Here is a 21,339-nt window from a genome sequence, read left to right on the forward strand (position 1 = left end):
CTGGCTAGCGACTGGCTTGAGTCACGGTTGCACAACTCATTTAAAATAAAAGAGGATTCAGCCCAAGGTACCACTAATGCTGCACCACTTTAAGGGCAGAAGACCTTGCAGGAGGGATGTTTTATCTTATTCTGTGTTTATTTGCCATTTGAAATACGTTTCCTGACTTTTGTTTTGGTTTTGAAGCCTGTTGAGTACTCCGAAACAAACAGGAAAAAAAAAAAAAAAGGAAAGGGAAAGGAAGCAACACAACTGTTTGTGTATTTAAGCAATCCCAAAAGTGCCGGTTGTCTCCAAAGACCACCAGCAGGTGCTTCGGTCCCTTTGGTGCTGGGCTGAGAAGCTCCGGCCCCAGGAGATACCAGTGCGGTGGCCCCACCAAAGGGAAGACCACAGCTGATGAGGCCTCCGAAGCAGTTATTGACTTGTGTGACAGCAAACAGCAAGCCGTAATAAACAAAAAAGCTACAGACAAAATTATTTGGCTAATGGCTAAATTGGAGAGTCAATATAAATAACATTATGTACACTTGTTATTACTGCAGTCAAACTGCTGGGCTTTGAGTCAAGTTAGCTCTAACACATGGTGGGGCCAACCATAGCCTTCTGCTGATACTGAAGAGCAAAATGTGTGGTTTTTTGAGCACCCAGAACATGAAGCAAGAGAGACGGAGAGGAAAAACAAAGAGGTCCTAGCCAATGAACAAAAGATTTGACCATAAGTACATAAATAAAAGAAATCGCCTGATATTACAGGTGATAAAAATTGTGCTCAGCATCTTTTGATATATATCTTCTCAGAAGTTTTGCGAGCACAGCCCTCTTGTGGGCTCATTTGTGTTTGTGTAACAACTGGAGACAGGGAATAGCTAATTCCTTTAACTGTTGGACGAACCTCAGCTCCTCCAGGCTACGAGAGAATTGGCTGCAGGTATAATCAGTCATTCCCTCGCCCTGGAGGAACGGAGCTGCTGCCAGCAATTTGTCAACATAATTTGGGCTTATTGTTTTCCTTCTGAAGTTTTATCTTATTTTCTTTTCCTAAATTAAATGCTTATTCATTAGAGAAGTAGTAATATGTTATGTTTGAAACGTTCTTCAGATTTTCCTTAACTCCTCCCTTTTAAAAACCTTCCCACAACCCTCCCGAGGGCAGCGACCCACCCTCCGCGGAACTATTTGTGCTCGCTGCAGGGCAGAACTTGAAAAGGGGCTGCTTCGGAAGGGCATCGCACCCACCTCCTGCAAACCTAGCCCATCCTGTTAGCAAGGGTTTACTTTTTGTGTATTTGATCATCCCGGTGGCTGGCTTGGCTGTGCTCCTGTCCCAAGCCTCCCTTGGATGAGCCATTCAATACAACTGCTCAATACTCTAAGTGTATAATCCATAGCGCTGCAGATAGAGCTCTGTGATAGACAGACCTGGTCTTTGCGATCCACGAGCCTTAGCCCACTTCATTTCTGGAGGGCAGGGTTAGCAGTAACCCTCAGGTAGCCCGGGCCCATCCAGCACAGAAGAAAGTTTTGGAATTCTCTCTTCATTGGGAGGAAAACCCCAAAATACACAGATCAGTAAGGAGGCCTGAAAATACATCCCACACACAGACACTGTCTGCTCCATTCCCTGTCAAGTGTGGGTTTGGGTTGCCGTGAAACCCACAATCGTGACCGTGGGGACTGTCTGATCCCAGTGGCCATGCCACCTGCACACCTCCTGGTGGGGCCAGCCCACGCTGCCAGCCAGCACTGCCAGCTCCCAGCCTGCCACGACCGAAACCGAGGGGGTAGAATGACCACACGTACCCGAGCATCAGTGTGCTGCAGGATGGGGACTGGTTCACGTCAGTAACTCCTGTAACCTGCCTCTCATGACTTCGATCCAGAGGGAAATTAATTTCAACAGAACAAGGGCTCAAACACCAGGTTCGTACAGAAGGGAGGTGCTCCATGCCTGCCCCAAGAAGGACACTCAGAGGACAGGCACGCGAGAGCTACGGCAGCGCCTCAGCACCACAGCGAGCACAACACAGATGGAAACCTTTGCCACGCTAGGAGTGGCAGGGCCTGCTGGACTAAAAAGCAGAAGAAATTCTGCGCAAAAGGATTGGCTCTGACCTGGATTCCCTTCCTGTCCCTGGAAAAGTCACAAGCTTTCTATCTTTAGTTTCCCCGTATTTCAGAGGAGGATAAGACTGAGTGCCATGCCTTCGCAGCAGCACGGGAACAACAAGATGTGAGCTGTCTTTATGACAAAAGGTAACGAGGGAGGGTATCAGCACAAATACCAGAAAGGATGAAAAAATGGAAGCGAAAGGGACTTTTGCTGCTGATTTCCACCCAAAAGAACCAACGGCACACCCAGACCTTCAAACCAGCACCCACCAGGCAATGCTATCTCTCTCCGTCAGCCCCGCTGTCACGACCTGTTGCTGAGCCCCCTGGGTTCAGAGAGGAGCTAACATCTGGGAGCAGTGAGACACCGGCTGTGCAGCCACGCTGGTACCTCCAGCACCACAGAGCTTTCCAACCCACCCCATGTCCTCAGGGAATGGAGGAGAAGAGGGAATAACAAGGAGAAGAGAGGAAAGGGCCTGAGAGCCCCAAACAGGCTGGATGCAGAGGAAAACACGAGTGCAGAAGGACACGGACAGAGCGCTTTCCAAAGGAAAACGAATAATTAGAAGCAGCAAGCATAAACCACAAAAATAAAGGCGAACGAAATGGAGATCATCAGATGGGGTGGGACAGAAAGACAAGCAGGAAGCAGAAAAGCACAGCTCTTCTCTTCCATGAGGCCCCGCAGCCCCACCAGTTCTTCAGGATCGAGACTGGGGGGGGGGAAAAAAGGTTGTGTGCATGGGTGTGCATGTGCCCCCAGCTATGCACAAACCCTGCTCTGCTGGAAGCACAGGCCCATCGCCTTCTGCCCATGCTGAAACCAAAGACGTGGTTCTTGGGGAACCCTCTCCCAAGTCCCTCTGCGGGATGTGGCATGAGCAGCTGGGCTTGCAGCACAAGAGAGGACCCATGAGCCGCCCCAAAACACCTCTGGCAGGAAGGAAAGCAAACCTCCTTCAGGCAGCAGAAGGCTCAGACCATACAGAAGGCTTCGGCCTTAGGTTTCGCTTCTTGCCTCGGTGGCTGCTAAATGTGGCAGCTGTAAGGGGTGCCCATGAAGCCCCAGCATCACAGTGCACCTTACATTTGCTTGACCTCACTCCAGTCCTCGCCGTGTATCTCAGCTCAACTGTAAGCGCCGCCTGCCCGGCCAGGTTAACCCAGCCTGCTGTGCAGGGTTTTCGTCCCCCACACAGCAAACAGTGACCAGTCCTTTCTATTTAGAGCAACCGCACCGTGTAAACCCGTCTCCTCCCTTTGATAAGAGCCCTATCGCTAGATAGTAGTAATCCCCATTCCTTTCCCAGCACAAGGAAATACAGCTTCACGGACAAGGTGGATAAAATCACTGTTCCACGCAGGTTTTTTTTGGAGGAGGGTGTCCAGGATCATGCAGAAACACACACAGGGACAGCCCCGAATGGCACTGCTGTGGCCTGGAGGCGCACGGGGTCTTGAGGCATGGTGTTTCTCCCCGGCTCCTACCGAATTCAACAGGACTGGAGCATTTTCAGCGTCTTTCTAGACCAGGAAAAAGGCCTTCGGAGACAAATAGAGTTTCCTGTTCAATATTTCATGTAATGATTGCTCCAAAGGTGTAAACAGGAAAAATGCCTCTCCACTTAGCCAGAAAATGAGTGTCTGCCTTCCCTTCCTTTTATTGCCTTTACGTGTTAAAAGTCATTTAGACAGGGATTTGCCAGATGCCCAGGTTCAGCTGAGGCACCACAGGCTGTCGGGTGTCCGGGCGAGGATCCCATCTGGGTCTGCACGGGCAGATTTGGGGTGAGGGGGAGTGCTCGGCTCCCCCCCCAGCCACCCCTCGCCCTTCTCCCTCCCAAGGACCCCTCCGAAAGCCCCGCACGTCTGCGCCCAGGCAAACTGCTTTACTTACACCAAACCCCGCATTTCTAAGCCGTGCCTTAACAACCCAAAGCACTAACATCCTCCTTGCAGATTTTTCGGGCTGGTATCTTTACAGAAGAGGAAGTTAAGCCATCGGGGCACCTGCTGCAAAATTTCTGCCACGCGCACAAGCGCTGGATCGCTTCGTACCATACTCCCTGCCGGGGCTCCTGGGGAGGGAAGGCATGAGGCCAGCCCCCGCTCCGCCACAGCCACGCTTCCTTCCAGCTCCTTCCAGCAAGAACGCCGAGCGTATGTCACAGCCATCAAATGGTCTTTTAGCTAAGTGACAACAGACATGATTCGGAGTCAGCATATTTTGATTACAGCTCATTGTTAGCAGGATTCGAGAGCGCGCTCGCATCACAGTGTTGTTCAACACAAAAATTAAATTGCGGCATAATTAGCTTCGCCGCAGCTACACCTTTCCGTCTGAATGGATGCGATACCTGCAAAGGTTGCACTCGGTATGAAATGTGTTCCTGATTATAGAGCGTTTGCCTAATCTCGAGGGCGCCGCCTTGTTTTTTAAGGCGCTCGGCGAGTCACGCACTCGGGTACGTGCTGCCCGTTATCTCCTGGAGGCTTACAACTGGAATCCCCGTGATTCACATTTTCCAACGCTCATGGCCAAACCCTTCCCCAGATCAGATCCTCCACTCTCTACCATTTCACAACCAGCCGAATCTGCAGCAAGGCGCAAGCAGCCCACGGCCTGACCCTGCAAGCCACACGCCGAGGAGCTGGTGGCCACAAAAGACACTGTCCCCGGGCTGCGGGAGCCCGAGCAGGGCAATCCGCCGGGGTGGCTCACCAGCCTGAGGTGGTCGTGGCTCCCCGATGCCTCTACCCGCTCGTTGAGGGATGGCTTGAAAGCACGGCTGGCTTCCAGAGTCACCCCAAAAAGCTGTGCTGAGAGCTCCTTGCAGCCTCGCTCTGTCTCCCAGGGAGGTGTGGAGAAGCCGGCGGGCTGGCAGCTGCGCAGCCGGCATCGCCCCGCACAGACCTGCGCCTCGGGGTGGGCGGGCTGGCCCCCAGCCCACGCGTGCTCCCGGTCAGCCCCCCAGCTCCACTCCTCATGCAGAAGTTTCTGAGGGCACTGCTACTTACTTCATCCCGTGTTTAGGGTAAATTAAATTTAAACTGTGGGAGACAGCAGAAGGGACCAAAACCAAAGCACAAAGCCACCAAGCGCGAGTTTCTCTGTCAGGCTTTAGATTCAGCTTATTGTTTCCCTGTGGCACCAAACAAAAGCATTTTGCTTTCTTTACACATTTTTTTTTTAAACTATGCACAGAGAAAAACAATGAATTACTGTTAACATGCCATTTCCGAGTCTTCCATGTCTCCTATACCTTGCTATCACTATATGACATATAAACTACAGTGCCAACAGCTACACCGCGTAACCCTGCTCGTGAGCAACCCATCGTCTCGCCGACAGGCTGCGGAAGAGCACCCACAGCTCCTCTCCGGCCTCGTGCCATCAGCAGAATCACGTTTCCCATCCCTGCCCCTCTGGCATTCCGGCATCACCGTATCGGTGCTCATCCAGAGCATCTCGAACCCTTCATGCTGTGGACTGAGCCGTGCATTGCGCGCTTACAAGTGAAATAAATCGTCCCCGCACATACTGGTTGGGTGTATACCTTCACTGAGGCTTTGAGGAAAAATAACAATAATAATAATAATAATAATAATAATAATAATAATAATAATAATAATAAAGGATTCTGTGAATGCAGTGAGACACAGCCATAGATACCACGCTTTTCCTGCACAGCCCTACGACGGGCCTCGTGGACACGGGGAAATAAAGCACAGCTCAGCTGGGCGGTGGAGGCCACGCCAGTAAAACTGGTTTGCACAGCAGGGAGGAGGGTCAGGAGCCTCCTGGGCTAACACAGCTGCAAAAAGTGCCGGGCAGACAGGGGCAGAGGTGGGAACAGCCTGAGCACGGAGGCCCAAGAGCTATGGTGATGCCCAGACATACGGTCGCAGCTCATGCCGAGTGCTGCCCAAAACGCCTGACCTCGTGGTGACGTGGCTGTACCCATCACCGAAATGCAGCAGGGATACTTTCCCGCACACTGCACAACGCAGGTGAAAATTCTTAAATTACAAGGCACGGGGACACTTTCCTCCTCAAAAAATACCTGGCCAACTCCATCTACATGAGGTACCAGGGACCAGCAGAGGAGCTCTGGGGCCAAGGCCACCACAGCACAGGGGGCATGCCAGTGCTGCAGCTGGGATCAGAGGGGTCCGAATGTCGGCACCACCTCAAGCCTAAAACCAAAGTCAAAGGTGCCACCTACTGAGCCCCCGGCACGGCTCCTTCCTATAGCAGCTGCGTGTGTCCTCCTCCGAGGGCTGCTAGCAAAGGGCTGGCCATGGCTAACACGCAGCTCGTCAAATTCGGCAAAGTTTCGGCCAGCGGTCACCAGGCACGCGGCAGCGCTCGCCTTGGGTTGCTGCTGCGCGGCAGAAAGCAGGGGACGTCCCTCCCGAGACCTGGACGTCCCCGCAGCCTGGCCCAACGCAACAGGTTGTGTGCTCTGAGAGCTGGGCAAGGGGCAGCTTCCACATCCACAATGCCACAACCTGTGTTGGCAGCGCTTGTCCTGCTCACAGTGGGGAAAAACTCTGCCCGTGTAGCTTTGCCCACGCGCAGTAAAGCTGCTCATAAAGTCCTCTCCGACAACGAGACCAGATCCTTCGCATTAGGACGCTATTTTCTGCCATTTCTGTGCACACAGACAGTTGCCCCGCTCCCGTGCAAAGGGGACAGACAAAGCAGCAGCAGCAGCGGAGCTTTTAATCCTCTCTTCCCCTCTCCTCCTGACAGCGCCGCAGCCTTAAATGGAGCTATTTAAAAGGCAGCGTTAAAAACACATGCGGCGTGATCTGACCTTCTCCACAGCGACAATGAAAGGGGACGAAAACCTGAACACCAAATGAATGAAATGAAAATTACAAGGTAAAGGTTGGATTCCCTGAATTCATGCCAACTGCAGGGATCTTACATTACAGCACTGCAGCTTTCCAAATTTTAAATACAATAATTTTCTGTATTAAGGGCCCAGTAACCCTAATGGAGGCATAATTAGGCATTTATGCCAGACCCATATGAGAAGCTTGAAAAACTTAAATAAACTGTGAATGGCAGGATTAATACCACAGCTTTTCATTTTGTACAGCTGTTTGAATACAGTGCACTGACTGTGATGGCATCAGCTGTTGCTTTACTCTTGGTCAGTATTTCTGAGGTTAAAACAGGCAGTTCTTTTAACCAAATGAATAATTACCCCTCTCATTGTTGTCCTGTTTGTTTCAGCAAAGAGGGTCTGGATGCATATTTGCTTTATGTTTGGAAAAAAAAAAAAAAAAAAAAGGAAAAGAGAAAGAAGAAAAGAAAAAGCCAAATTGCAAACAAAATCAGCTGGCTCGATGCGAAGCCTGGTGACGCTAATAAGAGAATTGTAATTCAGTGCGATGCCGAGCGCGCGGGCCCTTCAGGATGGAGGAGTAAGTAATGCAGTTTTGGAGATCATCTGCACAAGTGGGAATATCATATAGATGCCGGGAGAGTCCTTGAGAAAACATCTCACCTCGGCCCCGACTGAAGAGGAAAGACAATACTTCGGTGAAACGTAATTCTGTATTTCTAGGAAAGGCTCCAGTAGTAAATTGCTTACTAATGCAAGGAGCCTTGTAAATTTTAGTATGAATGGAACGGGCAACAGCACGAGTGCGACACGGCGCAGCATTTGCACACGCGGCTTAGCCAGTAATAAGTAAATAAATGTGTAATTTATAAGCTATAGAAAACACCAGAAAATACTTCTAACAAGAACTCAAGCTCAGCGAACTTCAAGTGCAGACATAAAACAGCTCCCAAAAGTATCTCACTATTCTTTTCCCCCCCAGGTAAATTACTTCAAGTTAACCGACAAGTTAATTTTCAATCTTTCATTTTACGGCCAGCGGTGGTTAGAAATATCAGCTGAAAAGCGTTAATTGAGGTTTTCTCGCTGTCTTTAAAAGCTTGCTTATCGGTGGACGTGGAAGAAACTACGCAGGGAGTGCATACGGGTAGAAACTCCTGATTGCAACACCCACATGAGTGGTCCGGGAGGAGGACTGGTACCATGAGGAGCCTAACGCCACGTCCACACGGGAAATACCACCCCCAAACCACAGCCCCGGGACTGGGGTCGGACGAGCCAGCCCCAGCCCTTGCGTGAGCCACCGGCTCCGCTGCTTCCAGCCTGAAACTCTACTCTGGCAAAGCTTCCCAGTTGTTAAACAGGCAGCATTAAAAACAACATTGCTCTCAACCTGAACAAGCGGCTGGACCTCTCCAGAGCACCGGGCACGAGGCCGCGAGGGCGCTCGGGAAAGACGAGTGAACCCAAAGTGGATGTGGCTGATCTCATTCAAAAGAAAAGTGGCCTACTCCAAAGGGGATTAGGCTAAAGTGAACTACGGCCACTTTATTTCTGAATGAGAGCATCTACACAATAGCGCAATGCACTTTAACTAATGCACTTTAATTTTACACCCAGTCAATTTGTCTTACCTCTCCTGAGTGTCCTTGTGTGGACAAGCCCCAGGATCCATCGAGTTTTGAGGCCGGGCGGGAGCACTAGATCAGCCCAGCCAGCTCCCTGCGCCACGGGCCGTTGTGTTCCCCTGTTATCGACCCCGAGCCCGCGATGGCTGACGCACGCCTGCCCGTCGGGGAGGACGCTTCTCCCAGCGAGGAGCCGGCCTGCCTTTGACGATACCCGCCATGTCGCTCGGTGGCCTGTCCCACCGCCGACACGGGCAGGAAGGCCAAACCCAGGCAAAGTTTCTTTCCATCGTTACCTTCTGTCAGACAAAAATTGGCAATCTAAATATCGTAGCTTTTAAATCTCTCTCCCTTTCTTTCTTTAATTGTAAACAGGCCCTTTGTCTTCGGGACCAACTCCGATTTGTTAATTATTATTATTATTTCAAGTTTTCCTTGTCTGTTTTTAAACGCCGAACGTTTAGACGCCTTCCGACTCACTCCAAGAACCACCAGGAGCCGCTCAGGGCCTGCGCCTGCCGTCCTTCGCAACGACATACAAAGTGCGCAGGCCTCGGCCTACGCCCTCCATGTTGCTCCTCAGCTCCCAGCGAGGCGCTGATTTCCCCCAAAACAACCGAAGCGAGCGGCGGGGCAGCGTGAGATGCCGGGCGATGGGGCTCTCCCTTGCTAACAGAGACCAGACCCCACCGCCGAAACAGGCACGATAGCTGCCCTGAAGTTTTCCAGTGATCTCACCCAAATTAAAAAAAGCCGTCCCGTGGACACCAGCCTGCGGGGCTCCTGCTTTCACCTACGGTCCTAGGCTGGATTGTATCTCTTTTTTAACCTCATCTCCCCCCAGTCTGAAGGTAGTACACGGGCAAAAAGCAACCACAGTAAAAAGCAAGCCAACGGCCGGCAAGTTGCCTTGAAGTTGTGTCACAAAATATCAGCGGTGGGTTAGATACCGGGCCATTAATCAGGGACAGAAATACGCTCAAATAACGCAAAACACAAAATGTGCACTCCATTAGAGGCTGGAGTCACCCTCTCCAAATATTGCTGCAACTGCAGAAAAAAAAAACAAATATAAACACTCATTTACAAATTTGCCGGGTGAGTCAAAGCCTGTTACAAGCAACTGAGCATCAAGAGACTGAGGGAACGCGCCAAGGACACGCGATGGTACTGCAGCACACCCGAGTCTCCTCGCACACAAACCCCGACCGGGAAACAGCTCCAGAAACGTTCAACAATTTTAATGACTGGTTCAGAACAATCCTCGTCTTTATTTTCTGAAATTTGTTTAGATTATACAAGATAGCTCCTAACTGCGCGCTCATGTGACCAAAAAACCCCAAACGCAGCAATGCGAAACAAAAAAAGAGACTCCCTAATTTAAAGAAGCTGTGCCGGATTTTCACTACGTTTTAAACTGCTATTTTAAAACAGTATTTATCAGCACAACCTACGCTTACTCATTTTGATTGAGTGTGTTATAATCTGATTTTTCCAGTACTAACATTGCCCACTCCGGGCTCCAGCGACCCCGCCGCGCACACACGTCCAGAGCCTGTTACCTTTGCCGCTACCTGCATGCGAGCAGCAAGGGAAGAACCAAACCCTCACACACGAGAGCTAAACCTAAGGCAAAGACCATTTTTGCACAACTTACTTGCCCATCTCCAAGCTGCCCCAAAATAACAATCTGCACCCCAGCAGCGCGCTCCGAAATGCAAGGACGCCATGAGTTCCCACTTAGAGGAATGCCTCGGGATACGCTCCCTCTTGAGCACGTATTACAAGTTCCAGGGTTTCCTGGGGTTTGATTTTGCAAAGGATGCAAAAAAAATTGAGAATGCAAATTACGCTTTGCAAACTCCAGTTTGGAAAATTTTATGCGGGAGTTAGGCCTGAGCAAGGAACCTAAGGAAGGGAGCAAATATCATACCCAACAGTGAGGACAGATATGTTTGTGCTCACAAACAATTAAAAAAAACCAGCAAAGATTCTTGAATTTAAATGAAATCATAGATTAAAGAAAATATGCTCAATCTCCTATCTATTTAGCAGTATATTTACTTGCTTAAAGAAACAGGCAGCAAAGAACCTTATTTTGCTAACACGATTTCAGTCACAGTGTTTCTGATGATAACAGGTCCCGAATATAAATCAACTTGCCCTATCTTTACACTAAACAGTCTGCCGAGCTCAGGCATGGTAACAGCTCCTAAATATTGCAGCGAAAAAAAAACACACCCCCCCCCCTCAAAAAACAACAACAACAAAAAAAGGATTCACTGGCTCACGGTGGCATGAAGTCAGAAGAACAACATTTAATTTTGAGGGTTTTAAACCCTATGTTATTGGGTCTCCTCAGAGCCCTACTTCACTGTAACTCTTTCATTATGCAGAAATGAAGTCTACCTTGCACTCTCTGTACTGCATCCATTATTTGGATGCCTGTTCCTCCAATACGAGAGTACATATACCAAAGGCAGTAAAATTCCTAGCTCTTCCCACCCCTTAAAGCCATACATGGTTTGAAAATACCTGCGAAGAAGTCCCCAAGCAAAACAGTGTTTCTCAGTCTTTTCTATTTTTCCCCTATGACATTATTTTAGTATTGGCCACAGGGAATAGCTAATATATATTTGAAACATTTGGGAAAGTTATCCTAGTCCTAACTGGTAAATGCCCCGAACAACCCATCCGCCTTCAGACGCGCTGTATAATGCATTCCAGTTTACGACGCTTTGCAAAGAAGGCTGCATTTTAAGTAATCTTTCAATTTTTAAAAAAGCTGCTGTCTATCCGCATTTTGTTTAGAGAAACTCTGCAACTGCATGCATTAAAAAAATCTATTGCAACATAAATACAAGTGTTTGCTTTATTATATACATATATATATATGATATACTATCATCCAAGAAGGGCCATCTAAAATGCCACAGTTGCAAACATTTAAGACTGTAACAAAAATGACTGAGACTCTAGTATCAGTTTACTATCCTTCAACAATTTCCCTGACAGTGGAGTCAAATAATGTTGAATTATGGACCTTCTTACAGGAAGTCTTATTTCATGTTCATTTTTTGATCATTTCCCTCCGCGTCCCTATAGGAATTTGGCCGTTTGCCGATTTTCCTTTAAAAATTTCTGCACAAGTAATTGGCTTGCGCGTGATTAAATTATAATTTTGTCAAGAAATACTACGGCACATTCGCCCAACGAGTTTATTTCACCTAAGAAAATACCGTTTTGCCTCCATGAAAAGCCATCTCATGCTGCTAACGTACTTTGAGTGTGGTGGCTACTTCGTACCCTGCTTGCCTTAAAGGGCTTTGGGAAGGATTCCCGCAGACGCACTCTGGGAGGAAAGCGTCGCAGCCTCTTACAGCTTGGGCTCTAGCACCTAGGAGCCAAGGTGAAGCAAATTCAGGAAAAGAGCCCCACGGTGCCAGCTTAATCTATCTGGAGTCCCTCAGAAACCGAGTTTCTTCTGTGCGACTGCGGACGGTCTTTGAGGTTTTGTATAGGACGGAGTTTTCCCAGCCGCATCACGCAACAGCTGTGTTTTAAATCTTTCCGGACTGCGACAAACATTTGAAAATTTAAACATGCAAATGTTTGAAAAGCTAATGATTAAAAAAGGTTTATTTTGAAACTCTGGCCATGGGCGCAATCGTTCAAGCGACAGTTTTAAAGCCACGGGATCTCGAGTTCAATTAGCCCGAGCAAAACCCCAAACTCCTGCCTTGTCCTTCTGGACGCGCGACGGTAAACAAGAGCTCGGCAGGTCCCACCCTGGCAGGCAGCGGGGTCGCGCCTGTGGGAGAAGGATGCTATTTTAGTGACCTCTTGCCACCGAGCTAGTTAAATCACCGAACAATGGTTAGCGTTATGGGGCTTTCCTGCGCAAAATCTGGCATTAGTGTCATTGCTTTCCATTAAGCGGGGGACTTAAAGGCGCTGCCACGGAGGGGCCTATAAGGGAAGAATAAATAAGGGGAAACCAATAAATTAAAAAACCCTGTTAACTGTAACCTTTACTACCACGATATACGAAAATGTAATTAAATCCATAATAAAAGCTTTTACATACTTACTCTTTTATGACTCTCCATAGCACAAAGGCGCGCAGACCGGGCCCCCCCGCGCCCCCGGCCCGCCCGGCCGCGCACACCGCGCGCTTCCAGCCATAAACGCACCGCGGAGGGACATCTTAATTAGCCGCCCCAGCGCCAACCACTCAACACCTTATTAGCCACCCATTAGGGCCCAGGTCCTGCCGGACTTGGCACCGGCGGCGCCGGGCCGCGGGCGGCCGCGCATCCCCGGCACAACCCCCGCGGCTCTCGCCGCGCAGTTTTGCGCCTTTTTCCCCTAATCCGGGGCCGGGTTAGGGGGAGGAAAACGGGGGTTTCCTACAAGCCGGTCGCTCCCCCGGTGGCACCGGGGAGCAGCGGCGGCGGGGCTGCGCGCTTCTTGCGCGGGGTGCCCCGACGGAGCCGCCCGGCCCCGCGCAGCGCCCGCGCAACTCCCGCGCAGCAACCGGCGCCGGCGCGCAAGGACCGCGCCGCCGGCGACAAGTCGGGGGGAAAACCGGGACGGGGACCCCCTCCCCGCGACAACCCCAAAACTGCAGCTTCGTTCTTTTAGCTTTCGCTTTAATAAAATAATGATTCGTTGGGAAAATGGGGTATAAATCTTCATTTTGGAGGCAATTAAAGTGTTGATTTCATTCGTGCCCCTAAGCGATTCTTGTAATTTGCTCAAATAGCTTTATGTACCCAGCACTCCAGAGCTTTTAGAAACCCATTTTCTAGTTAGACTTGTTGGATTACAATTTTTATTCACCAGCGGCGAGCCCGGCTTTCCTCAGCCCGACCCTGGCCGCCGGCCCCCCCCCCCCGTGTCCCCCCCCCCCGGTGCCGAGGGGGTCCCGGTGCCCCCCAGCAGCATCGCCCCGGGGCCCCCCGGCGCCTCCCCCCCGCCGTTTTCCCCCTTCGCAGAGAAACTCGGGGGGGGGACACCCGAACTGGAAGCCCCCCCGAAGCCCCCAGCCCTGCGCCTTCGTGTCGCTAACCCAGAAAATAGCGCCCGGGAGCCTGGCACGGCGGCTAAAGGGAACTCCTGTCTGCTTGACTGCGCCTCGCTTTAACAAAAGGAAACCTCCAGAGTCGGGAGCTGATTACTCCTAAGACTGTATTTACGAAGCAGATCATACAGAAGAAATAACTTTGGTTTCCAGTGGCGGATTTGGGGTCGGGGTCCCCCCTCCCCTCCCGCAGCCCAAGCGCCGCTACCCTGCGGCTGAGCAAAAGAAAGGGGATGGAAAGGCGACCGTGCAAAGCCCGCAGTTTTCCACGACCCGAAAAAGCCAAATCGCGGCCGCTTCCATGATGCAGGAGCTTAATTTAGCTTTGGGAGCCTCCCGCCTGAGCCCCAAACGCTCCCATCAAAGGGAAGGGATCACAGCAGAAGCCCGCCGAGGGGACACACACACCAAACAAGGGGAGGGGAGAAGGGGAAGAAAGCTTCCTAAAGTCATCTCTATTTCGCACATCGGGTACAGCAGGCATTAAGGTTTGAACCATCCCAGACAAAACCTGGACACCGTCAAAGCCACGCAACGCCTTGGTGGTTGGGGTTTCTACCTTTTCGTGGGGAGGGGAAGAGACGGGTTGAAAACTTGAAAGAGCAATGAAAATAATTTAAAACCTGGGTCCCGTTTTATTTTCTCCCCCCCCTCCTTTTTTTTTTTTTTTTACTTCTATTAAGTAAAATAAAATGGGCGCGTTTGCAGCAGGCAGGCGTGCACAAAGCAATGTTCACTGAAGTCTAAAAGCGTTCGGCCAAGGAAAACTGACAAGACAGACTAATGAACCGTAGAGACGGGAAGAAAATAGCCAGTATTTGCTAGATTTCAAACCCTCTCTGTCTTCCCCAGACCACCTATCTTGGATTTTATTATTATTTTTGTAACCGGCTCCAGCCATTCCTTTTCTAAGCCACCAGAAGCCAGCGATTCACAGATAACACTTCTATTATTGTAAAGGGTAAATAAAATAAAGACAAAAATTAAAAGCGACAAGAAACAGGTCGAGTTTGCAGGCAATGCTTTTACAAGCTCATCTCGCCAGGTCGAATCCGGGAGCAAGCCTTAATGAAGCAATAATAGCCACATTATTCAAAAATTTTCATTTCGATGGAAATTTATCTAAAAGGGACTTAATCATATGCAAATAATAAAAGGAGGCATAGTGACCCAGCGAGCGATCTGCATACAAATTTCAGCGTGTGCAGCATTGGCGAGATCATACCTGATCTGTTAGATTTGCTGATCTTGTTATGTCTTCACTGTCCGATTTTGATCCGCCCTCTCTATCGTCTATGACCAAATCGATAGGCATTTTTCCTTTCAAACAGCTAATATACCGGTGGCAGAAATTGTCACATAATTCGTGTACCTACATTATGACAGAGGTGAAAGGAGGAAAAAAAAAAAAGAGAGGAAAAAACAGAGGAAAAGGGAAAAAGGGAGGAAAAAGGAAGAAAATATAATCAGGAATACATAAGTAAAATTGACAAGTGCAACCAGTCTCCCCCCTTCACCCCTGTGACATCAAAAGTCCTAAATAGGGGAAACACACTGCAATTATCCCCCCGAGACCTCTCGACGCATCCAGAATTAGGAATAACTTTCTTTTCTCGCAAAATAGAGATATCCCAGAAAATTGACAGTGACAAGATGATTCACAGGCTACAACATATTCAACACCCGTGTTAAATTCATCTGCTCCCGGAGCTGTGGCCATTAGAGAGGTGACCTGCATGGGTGACATTTAAGGTAAACTATTTAATTTCATCCAGTTATTTCATCATAAACCCTTTCCAAAGGGGTATGAGGACAGAAAAAAGGATTTAAAAAAAAAATCCCGATGCACTGTGCTGAAATACATTATAGGCATCCATGCCCTGAAATCCCCAGCCGCTCTGACAGACTTGTACCTGAGCTGCCTCTATTAATGGGCAGATTTTAACACATTTCATGTAGAGCGAGAACAACCTGCCAGTTATGGTTAGATAAAGTGGCTGAGGCTCCCGAGAAACTTTTCAACTATTTAAAAACCTCTCAAAATGTTTATTTTTAGGAGAAAGGGAATTCTCTCCTAGGCCAGCTATCAATGACATGTAAAAAATCCGCAGGAAACCAGAGCGCGCTTCCAATTTAATGTTAGCTCGGGTGACACCGCGCTATTGCAAATTAGCATTCTCGCTGCTAGCATTTCCAAAATAGCGCCGAAAACTGCGTTTAGGCTTCAATCTCTTTCTTCTGCTCGGAGGTGTACAATATTCCCGGGAACGAGACACTGACACAACTATCAACTCTGCTTTGTCTCTGCAAAATGTTACAGGACAATCCGTGCCCTGAGCCTGACCTGCAGATGGCTCTTAAAAAAAAAAAAAAAAAATCCCCATCCCAACTAACTGCAACCAAACAAAGCATCTTCCCCACCACCCAAAAGGGGGGAGGTGAAAAAAAAATCATAAAAATAACAATATCACAATTTCGGGGGCTTGGCTGCAACAACAAACAAACACCGTTTGGAGCCTCATCTGCAGCACACAGAACTGCAACTATTTATACAAAGGCAGCAAAGTATTACAATGAACACAAGGCCTGGGCGTTTGAGAGCCCGGTTTTAGAGGCTGAAATTGTAATTAAACTGCGAAGAGAAATGGACGCCAAGATTGGTCTTGACACTAATTACCAGAAAGAAAGACATTTATGCAAATTTACCAGAAGCCTGAACTTCAGCAGTACTGAAACGTAGGAGGAAGAAAGAGAGAGACAAAAATTACCTTCTCTAATTCCAACAGATGAAACCTTAATACTTGTATGGCTTGAATCATCTGCAAAGATACAAACAACATGAGAATTTATCTCAGTCCCGGATTTCGGGATATTCCCCACAGCCGCCCCGGCCGTACTTTGCAGCTTGACTTTTCTTTAGTAGTAAATAAAAAGTTGTTTTGATTTATGGCAATAACACTAAAAGTTAATAGCGGTGGCTTTGTGCGCTGTTTAACGAGAAGCGATCTAGGGCTAAGCAAAAAAAAAAAATCTCTGTTGCAACGAAGCAACTAAATTATACGGATCATAAACGTTTTTTTTAAATCCCTCTAAACACCGTCACTGGGTCCTCGCTCTACAAAAGCGGGAAAACGCCTCCTTGAGCGGAGGATAAAATATTTGTTTATCCTTAAGTAGGGGGGAAAGGGGAGAGAAAGGAGCGCGTTTGCGGTGGGCGAGCGAGATGGTGCATCTCCATCCCCTGCCCCTCCAGCTGCTTCCAAGGTGCGGGCAGGGGCTACCCTACAGACACCCCCAGGGGCCGGCCACAAAGCCCGCAAAGCCCCCATTTGGGTGCCACTCGCAGCCTTATGGGTTTTTACTTTTTAATTTTTTTTATTTTTTACTCACACGGAATTACCGCACTGGATTTACTCGCGATTAAAAAAAAAATTTAAAAAGGGAAAAAAAAAAGAAAAGAAGATCCACGTGAGAAATTTTCAATTTGGCACCACAAAACGCTTGTCAAAGCTCGCAACCACCTCTCCAGAAGACATAAAGTTAAAAAAGAAAAAAAAAAAAAAGAAAGGGAAGGGAAGGGAGGGTGGCAGGGTGGGGGTGGGGAGAGGAAGAAGTGTTGTTAACTCTTACCAAGTTATCCAGTTCAGGATTAGAGGAAAATAGGGGTTTCTCTGCTCGGATCTAAATATAAGAAAGGGGAGGAAAGGGAAAAAAAAAAAAAAAGAGAGATTTGAAATATGGAAGCAGAAAAAGCAGACGTTATTATTTCTTGCTTCATTACACTGTCGGGTCCATTATGTAACCTTTCGTGCAAAGCTCTGCCTGCTGGATTTAGTGCATCATCTAAACACTTTAACAAGTGAAACAAATACACCCCAAATACCTACGGAGCTGCCGAGGCTGAGCCCCGGCCCGGCTCGGCTCCCGCAGCAGAGCTCCGCGGCTGGGCAGGCTCGCTCCCAGGAGCTAATTCGGTTACGGGGGTGCAGATGCCGAGATTTCCCGATTTTATTTATTTATTTATTTAATTTCGGGGTGTTGTTTTTTCTTTTGGGGGGGGGTGTTGTTTTGGTTTGCTTTTGCCTCTCTCGGTAAGAGAGGGGGGCGGGGGAAACGCGCATCTTTATCTCAGCAGAGACTTGTTTTTCTCGTTACGATTTTTTTTTTTTTTACTGTTTCAACCCGTTTTTTTTGCTGACCTGTTTGGCGAACACTGCTATGTCTTCATTGAAAGACTCAGAGGAGCAAACATCGCCTCCCGCTACCCCGGGCTCCCTGGGTGTGCATGTAGCTAATTCACATTTCTCAAAAATCAGTGCTAAAAGAGGGAACAGGGGGTGTCTGAAAGAAAATACAATAGTCACACACACACAAACAGAGGGAGAAGAAGAAGAGAAAAAAAAAAAAAACAACAACGAAACAGAAAACAAACACAACAATAGTTAGTCCCGCAAGCAGCCTGCGTGCGGAGGGGGGGCACCGAGCGAGGGGCCCCATCCTGCTCCCGGCCGCGGCTCGGAGCCCTGGGAACCACGCATCGCCCCGGCCGTGGCCGCGCTGGGGACCCTTAGGACAGGCTAAGAATAAAAACCCAAGCGGTTTCCAGCAGCCATTTTGAATTAACTTTCCTTGTCTCTCTCTCTCTCTCTCTCTCTCTCCCTCTTTTTTTTTTTCTTTTAAATAAATAAATAAGTGAAATAAATAATAAAAAAAAAAAAGAATCAGCATCTACAGACGTGCACTTCTGCCTCTCTCCTGCTTTTTTAATTCCCATTTTCTGCCAGACGACTTTCTGGGAGCGACTAAAAAAAATAAATCGTAACAAAAACAACAAAAGCCCACCAGGAGCACCCAGACCCCTTCGCCACCCCCTTGCACCACTACCTCAAAAAAAGGAAAAACAGAGCCCCATGCCCCCAAAAACCAGGGGCACAAACCCAGGCTCCCGGCTCCGCGCAGCGCCCGGCGTGCAGGAGGGAGCCAGGTGCTCGAAACCACTGCCCTGCACCTTCCTCTGCCTGCCCTCGGCCGCTTAATAATTTAAATAAAGCTTTAAGCGTGGGCACACACACATCTATAAGTGTATTTACAACAGGGACTTGGGGTTTTGCTTTTTTATTTCCCTCTCCAGGGCTCCGTATTATTATTATTTTTTTTTTACTTCTTATTTTTTTTTTTCCTGGAGGGTACCCGTGCGGCACCGAGTTGAAAGCAGCCCTACAGATCCCTGATAACCCGATAAAGAAAGCGGACGGCGTGATTCCCCCCGTGTCCGCCCACCCCCTCGCTGCAGCACGCAACTGTTTTGAGAGCGATTTTAAGAGGCTCTCCGACTTCCCTTCGGCTCGACCCCGGGCAGATGCCTTGGGAAAGCAGCGGCCGCCCTACAAGACCCAGCGCACCGGCCTAGGACCGCTCTGCGCCCCGCCGCGCACCGAGGGGCGGCCGGCGCCGGTGGCTGCGAAGTTCCCAAAAATCCCCCCGGCCGCAGTGACACCAAAAGCGGGTTATAAAAAGGGACAAGGGTCGAGGGAACCGGCCCGGGATTTCCCCCCTTCTTTGCTGCGGCCGAAAACGGCCCGAAAACGGCCCGAAAATCGGGCGCAGCGCTCCTGGGCGCAGCTTTCGCACCCGGCGCAGGTTGCGCACCGGGAACGCTTCCCTCCTCCTCTTCCCGGCTGCGGGAGGGGACGCCCCAAAACCCTCCGGGAGGGCGATCCCCGACCCTTTCTCTCTCCCCCTCTTTCCCCCCGGCTCGCCCCGAAAGCGCGCGGCGCTCGCCCCCCGCGCGGGGTGCGCGTCCCCCCGGGGGGGCTGCGCGGAGGTTGCGCGGGCGCGGCACCTACCCGTAGATGGCATCTTTGTCCCTTTTGAGGGCGTCGTTGACGGAGGCGCCCATGGCGGGGGGCATGGCGTTGGCGTGGGCGGCGTGCGGGTACTGGTGCGAGTGGAGCGGCGGCCCGTGGTTGAGGTGGTGCACGGGCTGCATGGGGCGGGCGCCGTGGGGGTCCCCGTACATGGTGGTGGGGATGCCCACCCCCTCCATGCCGCCGTAGTGGGGCAGCTCGTCGTACTGCGGGGCACACAGAGCGCAGAGCGGTCAGCACGGAGGAGACGGGAGCAGCCCCCCGGGAGTCCCCATTACCGCCCCCCAGACCCCCCCCCCCCCTTTCCAACGCGCACCCGCCCTGAAATAAAAACCGAACGGCCCCGGGGGGAGACGGGGCCGAGCCCCGGCAGCCCGCATCCCCCAGATCCTTGAGGGTGGGGGGAAAAAGAAAAAAACCACAACAATATAAAATTAAATACCCCCCCCCTCCCGCTCAGCCTGCTGTTCATTCAGCCCGAGTTTCCCCGCCGCCAAACTTTTGGTGCCGGTAACGAGCCGGGTACCCAACCCGGCCAGGAGCAGCGAGGATGCAAAGTTCAGCAGCGGAGAGGAAGAACAGGGGAAACAACAAAAAAGAAATTTAAAAAATCGAGGAAAAAAAAAAAAAAGCGATTTTTCTTTTCTTATTTTTTTTTTTTTTTCTCCAGCGGCCGCACACACAACGCACTTCAACGCCGAAAGGCTGCAGGCGTCCGCACGGGCTGTCGGGCTCCCGGGATGGCTTTTTAAAGTTTTTCTTTTTCTTTTTCTTTGTTAAAGATTACGGAGAGCAGGCTACCGCGGTTCCCAGGCACCGGGGGAAACTGCCACTTTTCGTCTCTTAAAAGCGAAGGTGTGAATGACCAGGTTTAGAGAGCCCTGACACTTGCTTGGACCGAGCGAGTAAAAGGCAACTTGTCAGCGGAGCAACTTTCTTTCCCGAGCAGCCCTCGGAGGGGCGGCAGGCGAAATTACGCACGGAAAACTTCTGCCGAGGGCTTTTCCCCTCGCCAAAGCCTGCCCGCAGGACCCCGGCTGCCCCCCCGCTCCATTTCTGCCCAAATTTCAATGGGGAGGTAGCTGGAGGGGGGGGGGGGGGGGAAGGAAAAAAAAATAGGGGATGGCATCCAAAATAACAAGGTATAACAATGCACATGGCAGCGCACGCTGCTAGCCCCTAATTCAGGTTAAAGTCAGGGATCAGTTTCTTTTTAAAGAGCTTTGCCCATCGCACTGCACCTTCATAACCGAAAAAAAAAAAAATTAAGGGAAAAAAAAAAAAAGAGGAAAAGAGAGAGGAAAAAAAAAAAGTTCTGCTTACTCCCAGCTCTAAGTTATCCTCCGAAAGTGACGCGGTATATCATCAGTAACACAGCCCAACGCTCCGAGACATGCACACATTAAAATATTTCAAGCACTGGTGACTTTAAAAAAGACATCGGTAGGACTAGAGCTACAAAACCAACAGATACAGAGGCTCGGACATATTCACTTACATGCCTGCATGTCATTAATGTATAGAAAGCTTGCCTTTTCCGTGAGAGATCCGGGATGGGGATTGAAAGAATCAAGAAAACGTCAATATATACAGGTTTTTAAGTCTACAAGTGCAACTGAGAAATCCTCCCGGGCCAGGACACCGCTTTGTGCCCCTGCTCCAAAGAGGAGGGGAAAAAGGAAAAAGAAAAAAAAAAAAAGGAAAAAAAAAAAAGAAAACAAAAACTTTTTCGCAGCGTCTCTGTCAGCCACGTCTCAATATCATTTCACATTTGAAATCCATTTTTTTTA

General features: G+C 49.6%; 1 protein-coding gene across 6 annotated transcripts in view; it reads right to left on the minus strand.

Annotated features, from left to right (window-relative positions):
• MEIS1 (Meis homeobox 1) overlaps positions 1-21,339 on the minus strand; it is a 435,557-nt gene that overhangs the window by 83,211 nt on the left and 331,007 nt on the right. For 3 of the 6 annotated variants that reach the window (XM_083828212.1, XM_083828210.1, XM_083828209.1), the window contains 5 exons: positions 19,529-19,755; positions 17,882-18,023; positions 17,313-17,363; positions 16,451-16,501; positions 14,908-15,054 (listed from right to left, as the gene is read on the minus strand). In XM_083828212.1, the coding sequence (XP_083684338.1) occupies positions 14,908-15,054; positions 16,451-16,501; positions 17,313-17,363; positions 17,882-18,023; positions 19,529-19,755 (618 nt within the window). Of the gene's footprint in view, positions 1-14,907; positions 15,055-16,450; positions 16,502-17,312; positions 17,364-17,881; positions 18,024-19,528; positions 19,756-20,239; positions 20,632-21,047; positions 21,330-21,339 lie in introns of those variants that run through there. The other 3 variants (XM_083828213.1, XM_083828211.1, XM_083828208.1) reach the window with 3 other exon arrangements.

Source organism: Anser anser, assembly GCF_964211835.1.
Source record: "Anser anser genome assembly, chromosome: 3".
Taxonomy (NCBI): Eukaryota; Metazoa; Chordata; class Aves; order Anseriformes; family Anatidae; genus Anser; species Anser anser.